Here is a 21,635-nt window from a genome sequence, read left to right as displayed (position 1 = left end):
GCTAAGCCTCCCATTCGACAGAGATCGCCGCTAACGGGTGGGAATGGCTTTCTCAGCTGGAAGTTAAGTCGTCCGCCACGCCCACTGAAGATACTCCCAGCAAAAAGCGAAAGTACCATTTTGCGGCGGAAAATCATGAACAAAGCACACCTTGCCAGGAGCCGTTATACCGCTCTATCCCTTTCAGTCACCGTGTCTCCATATGGAGACGCGACTTTCTTCGTCGTTTTCTTCGTGAAAACGAAGAGTTCATGCTGTAGGGCGGTGCGGCTGATGTTCGAAACCTACGGAAGTGAAAGGTAGCACCATGTGATGTGGAATGGCGGAACCGCACTCATAAGCATCGTTTCAAAATGGACGTACGCCACCAAGTTTTGTGGGAGCTCCGGTGTGTTGCCGTCCTAAGTTCTCTTTTACTGCGGCGTAAATCATTTATTATTATTTCACCTCCTTGTTTGTAAACTGCCTCAGGATATTTATTATTTTTATAGGGAAAAGCAGGATTGAGTCATGGTGTCTCCGTATCAGGACACGACGCCATTTGCAAATAAGTATTCTAGAGAGGCTGAACCTTTTTTTCTTACCTCTAGACATTTGACACTGCTAAACCTCCAAGTATGGAATTTTTCTGCAGTGAATATAATAATTCGTGACTGAAAGGGCTATGGCAGAAGTAGCCGACGACGATCTGGATCCCTTGGAATGGTGGAGGGTGCAGAGCTCCTTCCTTCGAAAACTAGCACCCGTTGTAAAAATGCTACTGTTTGTCCCGGTAACCTCAACGCCATGCGAGCATGTGTTCAGCACAGCCGGGATGGCTGTTAACAAGAAAAGAAACTCTACTGCCTGAAAATGTTAACGAGCTTGTTTGCCTCCGCAGCTGGATAAATTATGATAATTGTATAAAACGATTTGTACAAACTAATATCAACAGCGCGTGAAATAAAAACAACCACCAGGAAAAACTGAACATTCTTTGTGTTTTAAGCCTTATTCATCTGAACGAACACATCCGATTAATCGATTAATTAACCGATTGAAGGCATCCGATTAATCGGATTAAAATTCTTGATCGACTCCCAGCCCTAATTGGAAATCGTTTTAGCAGCAGTAAGCATGATAATCAGCTAATCCTAGACAACCAGGAAACCTAAGAATAACCAGCTCAACCTTAGCTCACGCTATGTATATTCTGGCATAGCCGAGCTAAGCCACTGCTAATTTTTCGGCCATCTTTGCACAGTCAGCGCCCCCGACGATTCTGTCTTCGCTTTCCCCGTTATTCCACCCCGGCCACATCACTTTTTTGTGCTTTTCTTCTAAACAAACACATTTCTTTCACTTTCGAGTCAATTGTTATCGTGTCCTTTATTCCGCAGGAATTTTTCTTTTTGCTCCTCTTCTGCGCTTCTGGTCGAGGTCCTTGCTTGTTTTGTGGCACGGGTGAGGAGGGTGCTGGGCTGTCGCTCTAGTCGCCGGTCATCATTTCCATGAACTCTGGAAAGCCATAGAAAAATAACGCACGGAACTCAGCCACAAATTTCCCGGGAACTTCCCTAGGTGTGGTTTTGCACAGGGAAGAGGAGTAAGTGTCAAGCAGGAAAGATGAAGTGACGGGGACGGCACAGCTCTACGTTTAAGTATATGATCACAACGCAAAAACCGAATCTTAGTACAACAAAAAGAGCGATAAGCAGCTGCAGCCCACGTGATTTCCGGCGACGTGCCCCGACCAGTACATACCGTATTTGCAGTAAACAGGCGTCGGTGTTTTTTTTTTTTTTTTAATGCGATAAAGTTACCCTACGGCATCACAGGGAGGTTTATATGTAGCGTCGGTGTTAGAAACAACCCTTTTTCTCATGCGATCATCTCGGGGAGCAGATATACATATATAGTATATGGGAAAATGTTGCGGACTGTGTCGTATACAGGTCCTGCAGCTGCCATCCACGGCCTTGATTTGGCTCCAGAGCTTAAATTTGGCGCAAACCAGATGGAGATTGCTAAATTTCGCACACGTCAATGTTCTCCAGCCGTTGTTCTCTTTCCTTCACTTTGAGAACTGAGGTTAACCCTCGTAAAGTGTGAGAGACTATGCGTTTAGGCGATTACCGTCGAAGTCTACGGTTCCGCTGCCGTCGGTGTCGATCTCGGCGATCATCTCGTCCAGCTCGTCCTCGGTGAGCGCGTCGTCCAGGGCGCGCAGGATCTCCCGCAGGTCGGAGACGTTGATGTAGCCGTTGCCCTCCTTGTCGTACAGCCGGAAGGCCTCGCGCAGCTCCTCCTGCATGGCCTCGCTGTCCTCCTCGACCAGGAAGCGAGCAGCCAGCGCCACGAACTCGTCGAACTCCAGCTCTCCCGACCCTGCATGTGCACGTGCACTCACTGCCAAAGCGGTGGACTCGCCCATTCCATCGCTGCGCTGCGGCTACACTCATTGCCCCCTTTTTAGGCTTCCATTCCCTCATTTGCTCCATCACTCTTTCACCTCGTAATCGGGCGGCCCTTCCGTCATTACGCTCAGTATTCACCCCTCGCTCACGGGGGGTGCACGCGGTTGGGTGCTCACCGTCCTGGTCAATCTCGGCGATGAGGTCCTTCAGGTCCTTGTCCTCGAAGGTTTGTCCCAGCGTACGCAGGATAGCCGACACCATGTTGGTGTGCACGAAGCCCTTCTTGTCGCGGTCGAACATGTCGAACGCCTTGCGCAACACTGCAAGGGGGAAAAGGCAAGCAAGGCCATCCTCATCGTCTGCATCGGTGGTCTCAATAAGGAAACGAAAACCTTCGTATGCGTGGTTAAATTCCCCGTCACGCGAACGCGCCCTGCATGCGCACGCGCAGGGCGCGTGCGCGTGACGGGACAGCGGTTTGGCACTGTTTGGCGAGGACAGCGCATGGACCGGTTTCTGCACCGCATCAGCTCCAAACGAGAAGCCCTGCGGGAGGTCTGCTCTCTTTACAGGGGCACCGGTGGCACGCAGCCTGGTCTGCCCCGGTATTCCGTTGATCCCTCGCCCCCGTGTTGTTGCGTGAACGTGTGCGGTGATCGCGATTGCGCGTGCAATAAGCGCCACACATCGTCTCCTGCATCCTTTGCCTGTCTCTGTGTACAGCGCAGTTAGCGCTCGCGTGGCATGTGTGCGGAGCGCGGATGGGTGCGAATATCCCCACATTCCACCGTTACTGGTGTCCAGCGGATTACGCGGGAGGAATATTTTTCCCAAACACTCTACACAGAAACCCCTGCGCTAGAAGCTAGCATTAAAAAAGTGCTTTGCGCCCATTTTAACATCACCATCGGTTTCCACAGCAACCCTGATAAAAATTGCCGATAGGAATGAGTGTTTCAAGTGTACGCCTTCGAACTGTTCTAGGCTTCTTATTCACTTAACAGCGAGGCATACGAGCAACAGTAAGGCAAATCGAGTTGGCTACAAATGACAAAAGTTGAGTTTAATGTGTTGTTTTCTAGCCACAGGTAAAAAAAAAATCTACGAGCCACCTAAGCTTTATCTTATGTGAAAATACGTGAGTTTTCCTAAAAGCTAAGGCATAAAATCATTTTTTTTCTCGGTCAGACAAAGTTTCCCGGAATTATACATGCAACTCTAAGTGCGACTGCAGTGGACATAGCGTGAGTAAAGGAACACAGTAGCCTTTGAAGAGAAAAAAAAATAGAGATGACAAAACGTTGAAAAGATCAGTGGTCCAATGCTTTCAGCGGAAGAATACGCGCCAATTCTGTCTCTTTGGTCCGGTTAATTTCTTTCCGTTCTGTATGCAAGTTTGCCGCGCCAAGCACTCGTTGGTGCCGATAAACGACGGGAGGCCAGAAAAGGCGAGCGAAACGCCCAGACCAGACCAGCGTTCGACGGCGGGGGAATGCGTGCGGTTCAGGCGACTATTCTTGGAGCGAGACGCATGGACGGCCGACGCAGTGGCGTAAACCATCCGCAGAAACGCTCGGCAGCGTCCGCATAGGCTTCCATTTTGGCCCGGCATTATCTCATCATGACGGTTATGATGGGGTCTACGGTGGGAGATAGAAGCGAAAACGCACACCGGTCAAGATGCCAGCTCAAATCCAGACGTTCGAAGTCTTTCGGCCGTAAGCTTAGTCCCGCAGAACTCGTGTACGTTCACCGTATGAGAACAGGTCCGCCTATTGTTGTTATTATTACCGTTGTAACGAAATGAACAAAAATGTGGCCGCGCATGTATATTCAACCCATATGCCTTTCGATACAGCTCCCAGATCGATTCTCTTTACAGCAATTAGGGCCTTCCAACCTTCCTTGGGTATTGCAGCAAACTTATTATCGTCTATTTCAGCATCCGCTTCCCTACACCAGCATGGCGACAGTGCTCGCCCCGCTCCAAGGGCGCCCTTTAGTTTGTGCCTGCACAGCGTGCTCCGCCTCCGACAGCGCAGCACCGCAGTGAAGCACGCTTTCATACTTAGGCCTGAACGGTGCGTTTCGCCTCTGGCAGCTCAGTACTGCTACGAAGCACGTTTGCAGGACAATAGACACACTGATTGCTTGATAAGCGATAGTATAGCCCCATGCAGGGCAACTCCCCTACTTTTTGAGAATTGAGAAAATGGGGGCGACAGGACTAATACATACAAAGTAAAATATTCTGATAAATTCCTTAATTAAACTAAGGTTTGCAAATGTACGATCGGCTTACGAAAACTCATGTTGAACCTTCCTCTGGTTAAGGTTAGTAGTAGCATATAACATGCGTAAACAATTTCTTTTCTCTAATTTTTTTCGTCTAAAGCAGAAATATAAAGTCGGACAATTATAAAGAAACCCGGGCACTGGCGTACTCAGGGAGTGAGAAGGGAAGGTGACTATCGTCCAATAACGACTATACCGGCAATTCTAATTTTGTCTCGAACGGCGGCGGACCAACCTTACGCGGCCTCAGCGTCTGCTCCCTCCCACATCAGCTATTTGGCTGTGCTCCTGACGAAAAACAAAAGTGAAAAAAAGAAAGGAATGTCAGGGAGAATGCGCCAACTGCATCCAAAAGTCTCCGTTCGTTAAGAGTAATTTTATTTGTGTTGTTTATATTGTATTTTTAGGGGGAAAAGCCCCTTAGGTGCTGGGGCTGTTGGCGTCTCCTGTCGTCATCGTCATCGTCGTCGTAGTAATCATCGTCTCATGTAGTCACGCTACCAAAACACCGGGAAACTGGCTTACGCCTCACGCTGGAGCGCTTCGTAACACGTACTAAAAAAACACCGGGACACTCGTTTACGCCTCGCGCTAGAGAGCTTCGTGCTTTAAAGACAAGAGACTTTTACACAAGACAAGAGACCTGTACCCCCCAACTGTTTCATCTCCGTTGTCAAAAACACCAAGGCGCCAAGAATACACTCATACACTGCATGCTTCGCCCCTCCCCAGGTTTCACGTTAGTGGAGATGGCCCGGGATTTTTGTCTTTTCCCTGTGTGAGTTCCTGTCTGCCATCTTTTCTTCAAGGCCGCCCCCAGGAATTTTAAATTCTGCGCCCTATGAAACATCCGCTTGGATGTATTCAGGTGCAGTACGTGACGTCGTCGAAACAATATTGTAAAGGAAAGGGCGGCCGGGGGACCAGGTGAATGATTTGGAACGAGCTAACGAGTTTTACCAGCCATCCAAGCTCGGCTCTCGGAGCAAGCCCGAGTTGTGCGAAGGCTTACTCGCGGTTCAGAGGTGAAGAAGTTTACATTGTAATCAGCGTACATGGCAACCGGTGGCGGGCCGGATAAATAGACGAGCGAGTGGTTGCATGGAGTCCTGGCAGGGCGCCACCTTCGAGGGTATTTCGGGTCCCGTAGTTGCGGCGCACTCCAGCAGACCTAGCTAGGCGGCCGGAAAGCGTTCCTCCCAGCAACGTCATCGCTTTGTTTTCCAGTGAAAGAGCGCAGGTACACGCCTCTCGTTGGGTCGCGAACAAAGGCTTAAAAACGACGCTTTTGCCCTCGTTCGTCATTTCCTCGAGGGCTTCTACTGCGTGCAATGCGATTAAGCATCATGGCTCTCTATAAGCTATATAATTAAGCCAGCGACTGGTGTAATTATTTTACGCCATTTAGGGGCGAAGCCCCTCAGGGGCTGGGGCTGTTGGCGTCTCCTGTCGTCGTCGTCGTCGTAATCGTCGTTCGTCTCATGTAGTCACGGTACTAAAACACCGGGAAACTCGCATACGCCTCGCGCTAGAACGTAACGCGTCCTAAAAAAAAAAAAAAAAAAAAAAAAACACACCGGGAAACTTGTTTACGCTTCGCGCTGGAGCGCTTCGTAACGCGTACTAAAAAAACACCGGGACACTCGTTTACGCTTCGCGCTAGAGAACTTCGTGCTACAAAGACAAGAGACTTTTACACCAAAGCTGTATGCCTGTACAGCTGTATTGGGTCAATAGAAAAAAAAAAAAACGGGCACACTCGGAGTTTGCTTTTCAATAATGTTAATCTTCAGCCAGAATAATTTTGTCTGTTGGTACATTCTGCTAAAATAATTTAAAAAAAATCGACAGGGTACTTTTCAATGAAATTATCCCCGAATGTTAAAAAAAATGACCTTCTGTTCGAATTCAGACCGAAATTACGCAACGGAAAAACGCGTGCCATACGTCTTTATACGCATTAATCATCTAGCTTGTGGTGGAACCCTTTACTGCTAGTACATTTTGTTTTAGGCGAGAAAAAGAAATTTCGAAACCCACACCCAACCTTCCAGTAAGCACTGCCGAACTGTGTCTTCACTGCAGAACACGAACGTGCCGCCATAAATATTTTTACGTGGGACTCGTCAATGGGCCTAGTTTCAAACTTGATGTTTTAAGATTTTACCTCTGGTCTGCTAAGTGAGCGAGAACTTCAAAGAGCGCTAACGTGACCCCGAATTATGAATCCCTGTAACATGCAATGCGAGTGTAGGAGAGTGGAAATTACTCAACAAGAGCCCGGTATCCTTGAACTGGGCCAATAAAGCACCATGCTACCGGTAAGTGTCAACTCATTCGCCACACACCACATCATAGCCAGTTGGAACCCGCATCGACAAAAAGAAAAATAGCTTGTGCTTGAAATACTTAGGTGTAAAAAGAGCTCATATTGTCGCGACCATTCCTGAATTTCGATACCCCGCGGAGCTCAGTGTACAACCTATGGAGGAGGACGGGTGGTGCTACACAACCTTTTTACAGGTGTCAAATCTCTTGGAGTTAAATGGTGAGGGGGGTGTACAGACAAACCACGTGTTCACACACACACAAAAAAAAATCCGAAACGTGAAAATCAGCCGAGCTTCACTGTCTCAACGTCACGAACGCTGATATTAAAGCGAAGCTACCTGGCTTCCCCTAATCGCAAGGCTAATCTTCACAAAACTTCTCAAAGCCAGCAGATCGATTCCTATTCGCGCCAATGTTCCACTGCTCGCGCCATCTACTGGAACCTTTTGTTTCTTTTGAACTTGGAATGCTGCCACGAAGGGGCACCGTTTTTTCAAGGCATATTTTTTATTTGCTATCGCAAAAACCAAGCACTCATGTACTTTTAAATAAAAGAACAATGCAAATATCGCTTATGTATTGACGTGTTACCTCAAATGTGCTTAATGTTTTCTTTTTGGTCAACAATGTTGACAAGTATAAACATTTCCAGTAGATTTAGTAGTTTAGAAATGCTTTGCCTGCATATCTTTCAAGCATTATTTTAATTTGCTGCTTGTGAGCTTGGCGATTGCTCTCCTCTTTGCCAGGCTATGCCCCCTCCACATCGCTGCGACCGCGTTACCCCATTTCGTCCCATGAAAGCCTCGACCAAGAACATACCGCTGTTAATGTATAGGCATAAGCTGCACACTCTAAGTTCCCATAGGTCGTCTTCGCCACAGCGCTCCAAAATGGCCAATTGACGTGACCAAGCGTACAAATTCAGCGAATGGCGAAGCCCAATGTGATTTGACTAAAAAAAGTGCATGTGCGCGGGGACAACACGCAAGGCGTAAATGGCGTTTTGCATTGCGTAATGCACTTGCTCAGATTCCATTTTTAGTTTAAATTGAATGCTCGGCCACGTCATTCGTCGAATTCGCCCACTAGGCCACTTCGATTGGTCATTCTGGAGCATTGTGGTGAAGACAACCTACGGGTACTCCTTAAAGTGAAGGATTCAACGCGCGTTGGCATTAGAAACCGGTTCGTTCTCGCGTATTTCAAGATGTGCACCTGCATATAACGCCAGATATGCGTGAGAACATAAGAAAAGGGCTCTGAACAGCCGCATCCGGCGTCATTAACGGTTCGTAGCGAACGCAAGCGGCATATGAAAAAGGGCGGGCCGACGTCGGCTGCTCCCTCGCAGGCACGCGCATGCGCTGCACTGCGGCACACTTCTCCAGCCATTCGCGGCTCGGCGCCGCCACTTCGAGACGGCTACTCGGCGTTACCGAAATCCCGCGTGCTTCCAGCTCCCCCCACGAAAAAGTCGTACCTTTTTTGTGTACTTTAGGGCTCAGTACGGGTTGGGTGGAAATATGAGTTGTGTCCGATAAAAAAATGTCCATTTCGCGTCCATTTCAGTCGTGACGTGGTTCCACTTGCGGGGCCTATGACAACGAACATATACCGACGCCTGCAATTGCTTGTGCTGCGTCACATATGAGGGGTATTAGGTCTACTTTCAGCCAATCAGGGCTCGCTCAAAATGCACAAACGGAGACGAAATGGACAGAACTTACAAAACCACCCCTGAAGGGATCTTTGAAAGCTATTTTTCGCTTTTTTTCTGTCAGACCCCGCGGCCATCGCTGCTGACACCCGCACCGCTACATCTGCATGACGTCACGCCTTGCCGCTTCACTATTGAACTGCAACCACTCTGCTCTCTGCTTATTTTCTCGCCGTAAACGAGATTTAAATTGAGTGTTTTTCAACCGCAAGCTGGTTTTGTCCTTGCCAACTCGTTCACTGCGCTCTTCTTGGCGAAGGCGGAGACAATAAATGTCAAACTTACTCTGCACTTGCTCTTTCGTAAGGTCATCCTGCGAGGCAGAGAGAATGCAGCATTAAGTCACAGGGGAAAATGCACCATTGTCATGATTGCCATTAGCAACAGCGATAATGTTTTTCGGCGGATCTACAACAACTCCCTCCCCCGTAGTCCTCTCCTCTCATCACTCTAGGCTTTTCCATCAACCAGCTTCTCGTCTCATCCCTAGGTGTTCACTTCACCACTCTGCTTTTGGTGTAGCATAGCTACACAAAGAAATAATCCGTCCGCAGGGTTACCGATGTCGACGTCCCACAAAGAATTTGTCTGATTATATGCAAACCAATATACTAGCTCAGTCTTACCTTGCAATTTTACGAAGAAAAACACGCTGTAGAACAAAGGCCTCACCGTTAAATTTCCTACGTACAACCGGCTCCATGGCTCAACGAAATGTTTATATTAGCTTGAACTTTTCATTTTTTTATGCGTGCTTCAAATTGGGAAGCATTCACGACGACAATAGCAAACGGTTAGTAATGCTGCAACAAGAACAGGTTCATGTACACACTACGGTCACGAGGCATGACGGTTGCGAACTGCGAACCGCCAAAATAATGCGCGGTGTTAAAAGTCAAATTAGTTGTAGCCGGCAGTTTCCGATTACCTAGGCCGCCAGGACTTTTTTTTTTTTTTTTCTGTGCCATTCCGTTCTTTGGGCTTGCCCCGAGAGTGATGTCTGTAGCGACCAGCCTAGAATTTATTTGACTGAGGGGTAATTAAAAATGCAAAATGTAGTTCCCATCACCCCCTTGATGTCGCAAGGCAGTACGCGCACGAGTTGTCCCCTTTTTATCGATTACGCCCCATGTGGCAGGCAAAAAACTGCACTTATTACTGCCTCGCTTCTGAGTGTTTATCATATTGAACATAGACAAACTATCCCACCAAATTATATGGGCTGGTAAAGCAAAAGAAAATGAAACGAAGAGACGTTGAGCTCAGACCACGGCACCAAAAAACCTACCTTGAGCTCTCGATTTCTTACCATAAAGTAGGGCCTTTTTTCGTTGTCATTCGTTTAAAAAAATCGGGCCTCTGGAGTTGCCGTCTCGCTTTCTCCTTGCCCAACAAAATCAATTCATCAAGGCACTGTGCAAGCTCGTTATGTCCTAATTTAAATGCCTGAACAAAGCAGCATCGAAAATTGGCGTATAACTGTTTTGAACAAATGCGCGCAGGGAGCGAGAGAGAGAGAAGATAGGTGGGGAAGAGAACAGCGGAGGCAGACTTTACCATGTCTATTCACGACGGGCTACGGCGACGGCAAATCCCTGTACTGCTGTGTGGACGCACTCGTCGAGGACCTGTGCGGCCGAAAGAAACGTGCTCTGCTTGCGGCGTACTCCCGACTGGCAAGCCGGCGGTGGGGCGCAAGGCGATCGCATCGCGCGGTCGGGCCCGGGGCTCCATTTTTGGAGGGTCCCGTTGGGGGGGGGCGCTGGCCCTGCGCGGGCCCGAGGATCATGCCACGTGACAACCGCCTCCCATGACGTCACCATCCGTGTCCAGCGGCCACGTCTGTGGGGAACCCGGGCCGAGTCCGAAGCGACGCGGTAACTTGAACGGCCGCCCGCAGCCGGCCTCCAACCTCGTCGGCACCCCGTCTTGGATCTGGGCGGGCCGGGTTAATTTTAGCGCTCGCGGCGGCGCTTCGGATGTGCCCCCGCCGCTGCCGGTCGCTGCCGTGCTGGCCTCCGCTTTGGCAGCCACACATGTGCCGTTGCACGAGAGAAATCACAGTAAAATTGCGCGTTATGTTTTTACCGAATTTGTTTCTCTCCAGCAATATTTCTAGGACTATTTTTAGTGTTTTTGCACGATGTGCCAGCTCTGACAAGTAAATGACTGCGCCTGCTGCGACGTCGATTACAGTGGCGTAAATAAGACAGCGCGGGGTTAGGGGGTCAATCTCCCACCCCCTCTCGCCGAAATTTCTCTATGGGCTAGTTGGAGTACCGACGGCGGTCGTGGTGGTCTATTTCACTGTACATACCTCGCCTAATTCCCTCTCTCTCTCTCTCGTTGCGTGCCGTCATTCGCTTGTTTGTCACGAACGGTCACCTCCTTTATGGTCGCGACGTGACAGAAGTTTACTCTCTAATGGCCTTACCCTGCTCCAACAAGACTAACAAAAATGCTTCTTCCCTTACTGCTTCGATACAGGGCAGGCATGTCCCAACGTAAACTATCAAAACTCATTTCGGGCATTGAAATCTCAACCGCGCTACCATGCGCTACGAAAAGTCGCCACGGAGAAAAATGGAGAAGAGCCAAAAGCACGCGTGAGCCAATGGCATCTCACACACCTCGCCCAAGGGCACGGCCGCCTCCGCTCCACTTTTCTCGCGCGCGCTCCTCCGTAGCGCTCTGCACAATATTCAAAACAGCCGTAATTATTCGCTTTCGCAGATAATTTTACGATAATTCATTTTGAGACACACCGCGTTTTCGTCAGTCTGAATGGCGTTCCTTTAGTGAAGGCTAATTGTTAATGACGGAGCAAGGTGCAAGGCAGCTCGTTCCGTTTGTCAGCGCTTGCGTCTCCAGTCCTCCACTCGGCCCGCAAAATGCTTGTCACGAGTGGGCCGCGCTGCAGTTGTGTGCCGGGGGTGTGTCTCCAAAGCGTTTTGCATCGGTCGTGCTTCAAGTGTTAGGTGGGCACATTGGCAGTTCCGCGGCGGAATGCAGCTGCTGGACGATGGTTTTAAACGGCCCATGAAGACGAAATACAAGTCTGGTTGCTTTGTCCCGATAACAGAGATAACAATTACATAGTGTAAACATCAAACAAGTAATTGAAGTATTAAAGGAAACGCCGTGGCGACTCTCCACCGTTTTATCGGCGACTTCTTCACGACGTCACGTAATCTTGTTTGTGCGACTGGTGGCCGTCGACTTAAAGGGGCCCTGAAAGGCATTTTGAGCACACTAGAAGTAGCGCAATCGTTAGATTGGGTCGTCAACGTCCTCTGTGCCAGGTATTACTCTTTTACGCGCAGCGGAAAGCTCACACTTTTGTTGCAAAGTTTGTCGTTTTTTTCTCACCCTTTCCTTCGAGTTTTTGGACGCCGCCATCTTCACATGTCTACATCATCGATTCCCCGATGTTCGTCATGAGCTAGACATCTTGCTATTGGGCGGCTTTTTCACGCACTTCCGGCAAAGAGATGAGTCGTCTGCTCAGCGTCGGCTCGCCGGCTGATCTGCCAGCGGAGTGCCGGAGTGCTTGGGCATTTTACGACAAACAAAACAAGTGTAAAACAAACGCTTAACCGTTTGTATTGAATGCAACACGGCCATAACACGACATGGATATTCTCTTACCTGAATACGTTCCATAAAGAAAGCGTTGAAGCCCCGTGGCACTTCTTTCGTGCAATCGCAGAGAACGCCCTGAGCCGAATGCCCCGGTTTGACGCACACATTTTATTCAACTTCAAAACAATCCAGAGACGCGTTCCGAACGAACACAACGTCACAACATGCGTTGCAAGTCTGAACCACGATTGAGAGGCGATGGGTTGCCTCCTCCTGCCAGTCATAAATTCGGCACTCACCTCGCGCGCGGTTTGCGAAGACGAACAGCAAGTCACTTAACTCTGGCGCACAAGCCGAGATGGCTTTAAGCCACGCACACTGAACATACCCCATGCGAGGTTGAGTCGTACGCCGCTCGAGAAAGATAATCCAGAACTTGGGAAGCACTATCCACTCGCAGAAGCCCAACGTCGCATTTCATCGCGAAACAAAGGCGTCCACAACACACACACCATATCTCGCACTTCCCAATGGGAGTGAGTGGTACCCCTTCAGTGCCCAGATGTCACGAGGTGGGGCCCCGAGCTGAACCGGGATCACGGAACCGTAACGGACTTCTAGAGTGGTTTGTGCCTTGTTGCCAAGGCAACCGATGTTTGAGATTGTCAACGAAATGGCGCTCGCTCCAGCGCTAGAAAGCTCAGAGCCGCGGCGGAGAATGTTTTGCCAACGTTGCCGCTCTCCACCACGCGTCGCCCCAAGCTGAACTGGTCACATGATTGAAGCGTTTTGTGCACGGGTTCTGTATCGGTTTAAAATGTCTTTTTCACATGCCGCCGGCAGGAATTACCACCGCCGCAAAATAAGACCCGGCACCAGCGGGGCCACATCTGATACGGCGCTTTTTGGATAAACAGTGCGCGGTGCATCAAGGGAACGAGCGCACGACCCTCCCTGTGCGGCTGCGAGTTCGCCGCCGATAAAAAGTCATGTGCCGCCAGCAACGTACACCGCGAAAGGCAAGGCCAGGCCGCCGCACACATGCGGCCAGATTTTTCGTTCGCTTTTCCAGCCTTGAGCGGAGTGCGGGATTCATGGTATCAACAAAGTTTGCCCGTAGCAGACGACAGTCTGAGCAGCGCAATAGCGGAATTACGTCACCGCTGCGGAGCGCAGCATCATGGGAGGCAAGGCTCTCGCGCCGTCAACAGCGGGGAGTAGTCGAAAGGAGGAGGAAACGCGGAGCTGCGATAATGCGCGGTTTTTGATTTATGATTTCTCAGCTAATACTCATCGCTTTAACAAAATTCTTGCGGGAGGAGATTGCAAATACATTGCTTTATTTGGGTACATGAACATCCATGCATCGGCGGAAGGTATTTCAGGACCCCTTTAATATTAAAATATGCAGATGAAGCTTTGAACCTACAAGCCAGGGTGTTGATGTACAAAATCTTTTTAATTGAAAAGCACAGTAGCGTTTTCCCCTCCCACCCGATTTTCCGTCCAGCCCTCCGCCGTGTCGGCTAGCATGCAACTCGGCCCTACAATTCGAAACGTTGCTTACCCTCATTCTAGCTTATTAAGTGCGAACTGGGAATATATAATGCAAGAGCGTAATTAAGTAAAGTGAGAGCAAAAAAGGAAAGCGAGCGGCCTCTCAGTTCGCCCGACTACATTGTTTTACAACCGCCACTAATTTCGGAATCGCAAAACAGATTTCACGCTTCTGACGCTGGCTGCATTTTGTCACTGAGACACGCAACAAAACGGCAAGCTAACGCTGCACCATGTATTCGTAACGGCGACGCAAAAGAGCACATGAAAGTGCACGCAAGGTGCACGCATAGTGCGCAGGTACGCAAAAGAGCGGCGCACCGCAGCAGGCGAGCCAGCGGTCCGCGGGACTCGCTGGCTTTTTAAAGCGCGATCATCGACGATTGCGTCCTTCTTATTTTTTGATCGGCTGTTGTTGAAAAGTCCTTGTCACCAAGAGTATTCGTTTACACTAGATTTTTCACTTTAAATGGTCAGTGAACCTGCGAGTGGGAGAGCGCCGTCACCATCCCGGCAGCGTCCGGGCAATTCATTGTACAACTCTATGTACAACTCTTTGTACAACTCTATGTACAACTCTATAGGCACTATAGTACAACTACAGTGAACTAGAATATTGTAATAGTGGCAAAAGCGGCACAGGGAAATTGAAGCCAGAAATATGGAAATCCGCTAGGGGCGCTGCTGCGGAATACTGGACAGGGCGTAGTGTAGTGGATAGAGTGTCCGCCTTCCAATCAGCATTCATGGGTTCGAACCTCGGTGTGGGACAACTTGTTTTTTTTTTGCATATGCATGGGGCGCACGTACAAGATGCCTAAACCGCACTTAAGGTCAGGATAATATGTCCTTTTTCATAGCGTAGCTGTATTACGTTACGATTTCATACATTTTTCGATGCCCTTCGTCGCGGGCACTGCATGTCGCGGCGGCCCTATGAATTTCCGCACCCCCCCTCCTCTTCCTATTTTCCCTCTCTCTCTCTCTAGATGCCCTCACATCAAGACGCCATGCGGCAAAGCCAACTTTATGCGCACGTTTTTAATGCGCGAGGCGTCAAAAAAGCGAGAAGTTCAGGGCTGTGCGCCTATTTCAGAGGCTCCAAATGCGTTAAGAGCGCGAAGCTTCCTGAAACACGTGCTTGAACCCGGCAATGGCCTAAGGAAACAAGCAGCGGTGTAACGTGTAGGAGACTGATCGAATGCATTTGTAACCGGAAGGTGGAAGGAGATCGCGAAGCAACCTTAGAGAACTTGGGGCGGTTAAAGATGATTCAGAAAATAAGAAATAATTTTGAACAGAATTAAAACACGAAACTATAAATGAAATCAATATAAACCTTAGATAAAAACTTCGCTCTGCCGTCGATGTGCGTTTCAAGACATGTTTTCTTAACACGGATTCGTTCATTGGCGCTCCTTCGCGCAGATATCTTGGCGCCGCTAACAAGAACGTTTTGTACGATGACGGATCAAATTGTGGTGGAAGTAGGAGTGTAAGCTCTCTTTTGTTGCATCGATTTTAAAAAAATAAGCCTCGGTCGTCATAAGGATGGGCGTGCCATTCTTCCATCCACCCCCGAGAAAACCAAAAATTTCGGGAAACAGAGTGACCCGTCGCCCATGCAAAACTATTCCTCCATTAGGTAGAGCTCATCATGCTTTGTGAAAAAAATGCTCGTGCCTGCTATGAGATGTCACAAGAGCTCAAAAGCCTGAACGTGCGTGGGCCCTGAGCCACCATTGCCGCGAAAAAGGCTGCGCGGCCCAGTGTTCCTTTCCCTCCACTTCATTTTTGTTTCAACGCGAGAAGGAAGGCAGATTGGGAATGCCACAGAAAATGTAGGCTATCCCGAATGAGAGCTTGTTATAGGAGGTCTTGAGGATGAATTTTCTTCCGAGCGCAACTTTGAGAAGCGAAAGCTGCTTGGGAACAGTTCAGTCAAATACTCCATATCTCTTACAAGTAGGCGCCATTGGTAGGGGAATAGAGGCAATGGCAATTGGGGAAAGCGTACAACCGTCGTAATTGCTTACGCCCCACTAAACCACTTGGCCAAGAGCAAGACTATGCGACTCTCAATGCCCAAAATGTAATAGCATTCTTTGCTGAGTACCTCCGCAGCCAGGACCAAGTAACCCCCTGCATTTCCACCAAAATACAGATTTGTCGAAAAAAAGAACAGCTTTCATTGTTACAATAGCGTAAATGGGGATAATTTGTCGGATAGCATTTCAAAAAACAAAAGATAAAAAAATAAAAATAAAAATTTCACAAACATTATCTCACAAAATCAAAAATATGCATCCTATACATTTCCTCCCACAACCGAATAATAAACTAAAAAGCCCGCAAAAGAACGTCAGAAATGCTCATAAAAAATAGCGAAAACGCTCCAACTCTGCAGTACGCCTTGCACCTTCGGATAAAGGTATTATCAGCCAGCTATAAGGCGCTTCATCACTATAACACTAAAATTTGCATTAATCGAGAAAAGAAACAAACAAAACTTACGAATATTGAAATAAACCAACGGCTTTCGCTACTCATTTTCGTATTTGGCTACAAAGAACTCACACTCAACACAAGTAACACAAGAACGCTAGGCGTTAATAGACAATTCTGTGAATTTCTGCAGATTTTTTCGCAGCCAATAATCAACACAAGCATTAAATCAGTCGGTGTTTAGCACAGAGCATTTGCTTTTATTCGTGTTCCTGGGTTTGAAAAAAGAAAAAAAAAATGGCACACGCCAGGATTCGAACCCAGGGACAACGAGTGGCAGGCGGTGACTGTATCCACTACACTATTTACCCTCTAGTAATCGATGGCAGCGCCCCTTGCGGATTTCCAGTTTTTCGGCCTCACTGCCTCCCATTGAAAATGCCCTTGCTTTTGCCACTCTTCCAATATTCTAGTTCACTCTAGTACAACCAAGTACAACTCTATGCCCGGAAGTGCTGCCTGAAAGACAAGCATGAAAATATGCAGAACTTAATTAATCAAAAGTTTTTTATTGGTTATTGACAACAGCATGAAATAAAAGTTTTTGTTGTTTATCTGCGTTACTTTTGTTTATTCGTTGATTTATTTTGTGGACCGCTGGTGCCGCCGCGGTCGGCGGCGACCGGCCACGCGTCGGGAACGTCATCCTCTCCGGTCTCAATCATGGCAGGCGGTAGGAAGCTTACGAAGGAAGAAGAGCTTTTGCTTCAAGATTTTAGTCGAAATGTTTCGACAAAGTCGTCTGCACTGTTTTACGGCAACGCCTTCATTGTGTCCTCCATCCCGATATGTGAGTGAACAAGAGTTTTGTGCCACGAAGTTTATGAAATACATTTAAATAAGTGGCATGTGCTCGACGAGTGTTTTTTGGGGTCGTCGTGCCGTGCCGTCACCTTGCGCAGTTTGCCAAGCATTTCTCGTTGTCGCATGACGTTTATGTTGCTATTCAGGAACAATCAGCCTCGGTGACCTCTTTTACTTACACCTTTAAAACAAGATTACGGGCAGTGTTTTGTGTGCATGACTGCCCAATGTCAGAGCTGTCTAGCACTTACAGAAAATCGTGGACAACCTAGCATGCCTGACCGGGGGAGTAATCCGAGGAAACCACCATCTATTTTTCAACTTCGCGCACTTGTAGTCTTTAATTGACACCTCGCTGTTTTTTGGCGTCATAGGTGGTCGATACAGTGCGCTACTGATAATCATTCCAGATACTGCCGAAATCTACATAGACATGCTTATCTGTGCTCGCTCGCAGGGCTGTTTTGGAGGATTCATCAAATGGACCTGTACCAGTCGGCAATTATCTTTGCCGTGATGACCATTTCCTGCACATGGCTGATCGCGTTCGCTTACAAGAACGTCAAGTTTGTCCTCAAGCACAAGTGAGTTGGGTTGTCACGTCTGTCAGGGCTTGCGCTTAGGTTGTATTTGCGGAACCTGTAATGTAGTGGAATTTTTGACGTCACTGGAAGCATCTGGCCAACTGTATCTGCAATGTATTTTACAGAGTTGCCCCCAAGCGTGAGGATGCGGTCACCAGAGAGATCATGAAGCAGCTCTCGGACGACAAAAAGATGTCCAAGAAGGAAAAGGATGAGAGGTGAGCGTTGAACAGCTCGTAAGTTGTAGAGCTACGTGGCATGATCGATTTCTTTCAAATCGGCCATAGCATAGTTTGTGCCTGGAACAAACAAAATGTCTCACCGGCACAAAGCAGCTGTGCCCTATCTTTGTACTCATATGGCACAGCCTGGATGCTTTTTAAATGCCAAGTTAGGTGACAGCACTTGTTTCTTTTCTTGGCAATAAATTTCAATTCACCATTGCTCGCAAGGACAACAACAAAAAGCTTCAGTCAGCCCAAGCTTTGCACAGTGGTCGGAGGATTTTAACGCAAGGCATTTGTCATGAGCAGACTGAGCAAATTTTGTGTTTGAACAAAAATGTGTGGACTGTAACCAAGAGACTATTCAGATCATCATGGGAAGCTGCGCAACACGAGACAGTGGGTGATGCCTGCCTGTCCACCATCTGGCAAAGCAGGGATCCCTGCTGGGTACAGGACAGAAACATGCAAACCCCACCCATTTGAGGCAGCTTGAATAATGTGAAACCCTTGATAACCACACCATTACTCACAAGATACAGCAAGTTGGGCGAGTCGTGCAGCTCAAGCATACACTACTGGAGGAAGAGCCAGCCCTTTCCACAACTGCCAGTTCCAAGAGAGCTACGATCCCCGGCCCGTTGAGCTGCACAGTGCGGGCCATGCCCTACGATGGGCAGAGGACTCTCCTCTCAGCGACAGACCCATTCTGAGGTGCACCCTGGCTGCCATGCCTGCTGGAACCCTGACCAAAACCACTTTCCGGAATCGGCACTGACAGGTTCATCAAGCTAAGCACAGGCCAGCTGCTGCCTGTACAGTGTTCATGGCCAGTTTGGTTTAAGCCGGCTACCGAAGTTAGGAAATCCAGAAAATAAAAATTTTCTCGAGTCTACGTCGGCCACTGTAGCCAAGAATGACAGCAGCCAGAAAGCTAAAACAGCGTTTATTGGCCACAAACCTGCTTGGGTTCACTCAACGTTGTTGCCGCTGGGTTCGTTGTTGCTGCCCTCCTTGTAACTGCCACCCTTGTTGAGTGCATGCAACATTTGGTGCTGTCCAGCGCATTCACAATGCTGCGCGCTCTGAATGAGCCTGCGGTCAAGGCAGGTACGAGCGGCTACAACTCTCTGCCTTTAACGAGCCTCCAAGCAGTGCTTGTGTGCCACTTTCTGTCTTTGGAAGAGTACTCTGCATGTTTTAATAATGATCCTCAAATCTAGGCCGGCCCCTCACTTGTGTATCCCGCTTTTCAGAGAAAAGTAGCAGCTCGGCTTGGAATCTAGTAAATGTGGTATGTGCCCAACACATGCAGCCTCAAATCGTCGTTGCCTAACAGTGGACCACCCCTAAAACAACACCCGCACCTGTGACTCCCCGTGGGTCTTTGCGTACAGGAACTGCGGGATGGGATTGTGCACGAGCATTACGTGTTATTTGCATGCATACATGTGCGGATGTACATGTATTACTTGTTTTTGCGTGCCTTTTTTCCCCGGCTGCACCAAAAGGCCCTCCTGTTCTAAACACGGTTTTCAGTCATTCGCACATAGCCCTCTGTTTTCTATTTGATTTTTTGTTGTTGTTTAAGGCACCGACGCTACACAGGCGATGAGGTGTGTCGTAGTGGAGGGCTCCAGATTAGTTTTGACCGCCTGGGGACTTTTAGCATGCGCCGAAATGTCGAGTGCATGGGTGTCTTCGCTTCTTGCGTCCATCAGGATACCAGCCACTGCGGCTGGAAATGTAACCCATGTCCTTGGGCTCGGCAGTGCAAAGCCCTAGCCACCGCGATGGGTCATTGCTCTCTGAGGAGAAGCAGTAAGATGCTTGTCAGTTCTTACAACAGTGGCATATGAGCTTTCCACTCAATAAAGGCCGTGCTGGGGATGCAGGTTTTGACGGGTGCAGCAAAGCAAATATTGGCTCCCTTCCACTTGCAGGATACTGTGGAAGAAGAATGAAGTGGCTGACTACGAGGCCACCACGTTCTCCATCTTCTACAACAATGCCCTCTTCCTGACGCTCATCATCGTCACCTCCTTCTACGTGCTGAAGGCATTCAGCCCGACTGTGTATCCTTTGTCCGCACTGCTGTTCTCCCTGCAGGCTATGCCAAGTGCATTGCAGGTTCACTTATGCTCAGAAAAAGTGTTCCTCTGCCTCTGCCCCTGCTTCCCCTCCCCCCCCCCCCCCCCCCCCCCTCTGTTTTTTTGTGTCGCTTCCCAAAGTGCCCACCGGTTATAGCTGTCACTCTTGTGAGCCTGGCTGACATGCCGGGTGATTCGAGCATGGTACTTTGTAAACTTGATGCTGCACCAGGCATTGATTGAACGAAGCAACAGGGCCATTTTAGGTGCAATTTGATAATCGCTAGTTCTAGTTGTAACATCACGACAAGGTCGAGTGACCAAAACGGGGAAGGAGAGGCAGGGAGTGCCATGGAAGACATTCAGCAGAGCCAGGCTACTGTGGGCACCCTAACCAGCCTATACTAAACCGAGGGGCGGTGGGGAGGGGCAGTGCGTGGGCGAAGATGGGCCAGTAGAGCGACGCCAGATTGAGTGGTGGTCCATTGGTGCGTTTCGAGCCATTCCTGCAGGCGGTGCTGTAACGGGCAGCACCAATCTTTGTGGCCAAGTTGCACTATGAAAAAGGTCCATGCTTGGGATGCCTGTGGCCTGTTTGGGGTGCTCGGTTGGAAGCTGCAAATCCTCAGGTTTTGTTTGACGGCAGTGGGTGACATGTGGTGTCGTCAGCTAGGCAATGCAGTACCCCAACAATATTGTACGAGTTGGCCGAAATTGTGGAGTTCCCAGGCCTGTGTGTACTTCTCATCCACGGTGCTGTTGTTCTGACCTTGACGCTTGCCCTGCAGGAACTATGTCCTCTCCGTAGGGGGTGCTGCTGGCCTGCTGGCACTTTTCTCCACTGGGTCCCAATAACCATCCTGTTCGCCTCCTGTCGCAAGTCATTAAAACTGGCTTCCTTTTTGTATGCCTCAGTGTCCCTTCATTGTGGAACCTCTGGTAGGACTGTGCATGTCCTGCACAAATAGTCAGCACACCAGCTACATTGCTGTGCCCTCGTCACAGAGTCCATTCATTTTGATGGAATTAGGAAAACTGCATTGGTCAGCTGTTACGTGAAGCAGTCTCCAGATGCTGCTTCGTCTCCTAGGTGCCTTTTGTTGGCTGCCGTATGTTCCCTCTTCTGGCCTGCTTAGCCAGTCTACTGGGCATGGCAAGGAGCTGCCTTGTTCCTCTCTACTTTTAGGGGTCCTAATTGAGCATACACTCTATGCACTACCAGTTGAAATCGTGCACCGGTACAAGGTACGGTTCTCTGACACTCGTGTGCTACGTGTTGCTAGTTTAGATCGTGCACTGCCTGTTCTAGTAGTTGAAGTGGACGCTGTTCATTCCGGATTTTTCACAGCAGTGACTAATGAAGTCTCCATAGACAAACAGTTAATGGTCTCTGTCACTACAGTATCAGCTGTGGCAGAATTCAGAGTAGCAGGCTGAAGATGATGAAACGATAAAGGTAAATCAGACCCCAACTGCATGCGGTCATTGGTTACGATTAGTCCACTTTTAAACCGAAACAGCATCCCACTGATCCAAGTGCCTGTGAA

At 48.8% G+C, this 21,635-nt stretch overlaps 2 protein-coding genes across 2 annotated transcripts; one reads left to right on the top strand and one right to left on the bottom strand.

Annotated features, from left to right (window-relative positions):
* Window positions 1–1,349: 1,349 nt before the first annotated feature.
* On the bottom strand, window positions 1,350–10,449 carry LOC144144344 (troponin C). The gene is made up of 5 exons (XM_077675758.1): window positions 10,300–10,449; window positions 9,028–9,055; window positions 2,573–2,716; window positions 2,116–2,367; window positions 1,350–1,497 (listed from the first exon to the last, which is right to left on the bottom strand). Exons 1-5 carry the CDS (start codon window positions 10,300–10,302, stop codon window positions 1,469–1,471), a joined length of 456 nt encoding a protein of 151 aa, XP_077531884.1. The 5' UTR covers window positions 10,303–10,449; the 3' UTR covers window positions 1,350–1,468.
* Window positions 10,450–17,018: 6,569 nt separating this feature from the next.
* On the top strand, window positions 17,019–20,991 carry LOC144144342 (translocon-associated protein subunit gamma). The gene is made up of 5 exons (XM_077675755.1): window positions 17,019–17,176; window positions 17,648–17,774; window positions 17,900–17,992; window positions 19,942–20,073; window positions 20,877–20,991. The coding sequence occupies exons 1-5, from the start codon at window positions 17,050–17,052 to the stop codon at window positions 20,941–20,943; spliced, it is 546 nt and encodes a 181-aa protein (XP_077531881.1). The 5' UTR covers window positions 17,019–17,049; the 3' UTR covers window positions 20,944–20,991.
* Window positions 20,992–21,635: the final 644 nt, after the last annotated feature.

The sequence above is a fragment of the Haemaphysalis longicornis genome, unplaced genomic scaffold, assembly GCF_048455015.1.
Source record: "Haemaphysalis longicornis isolate Haplotype H1 unplaced genomic scaffold, Haemaphysalis longicornis Haplotype H1 scaffold_7, whole genome shotgun sequence".
In the NCBI taxonomy this organism is placed as follows: Eukaryota; Metazoa; Arthropoda; class Arachnida; order Ixodida; family Ixodidae; genus Haemaphysalis; species Haemaphysalis longicornis.
This window is presented reverse-complemented; position numbering and strand designations above follow the sequence as displayed.

Coding starts and splice junctions, on each gene's coding strand:
- LOC144144342 (XM_077675755.1), top strand. CDS start 17,050: ATGGCAGGCGGTAGGAAGCTTACGAAGGAAGAAGAGCTTTTGCTTCAA. Junction 17,993..19,941: donor AAGAAGGAAAAGGATGAGAG/GTGAGCGTTGAA, acceptor TTCCACTTGCAG/GATACTGTGGAAGAAGAATG. Junction 20,074..20,876: donor AAGGCATTCAGCCCGACTGT/GTATCCTTTGTC, acceptor CTTGCCCTGCAG/GAACTATGTCCTCTCCGTAG.
- LOC144144344 (XM_077675758.1), bottom strand. Junction 2,368..2,572: donor CGCCGAGATTGACCAGGACG/GTGAGCACCCAA, acceptor GTGCACATGCAG/GGTCGGGAGAGCTGGAGTTC. Junction 1,498..2,115: donor CGGAACCGTAGACTTCGACG/GTAATCGCCTAA, acceptor ATGGCTTTCCAG/AGTTCATGGAAATGATGACC.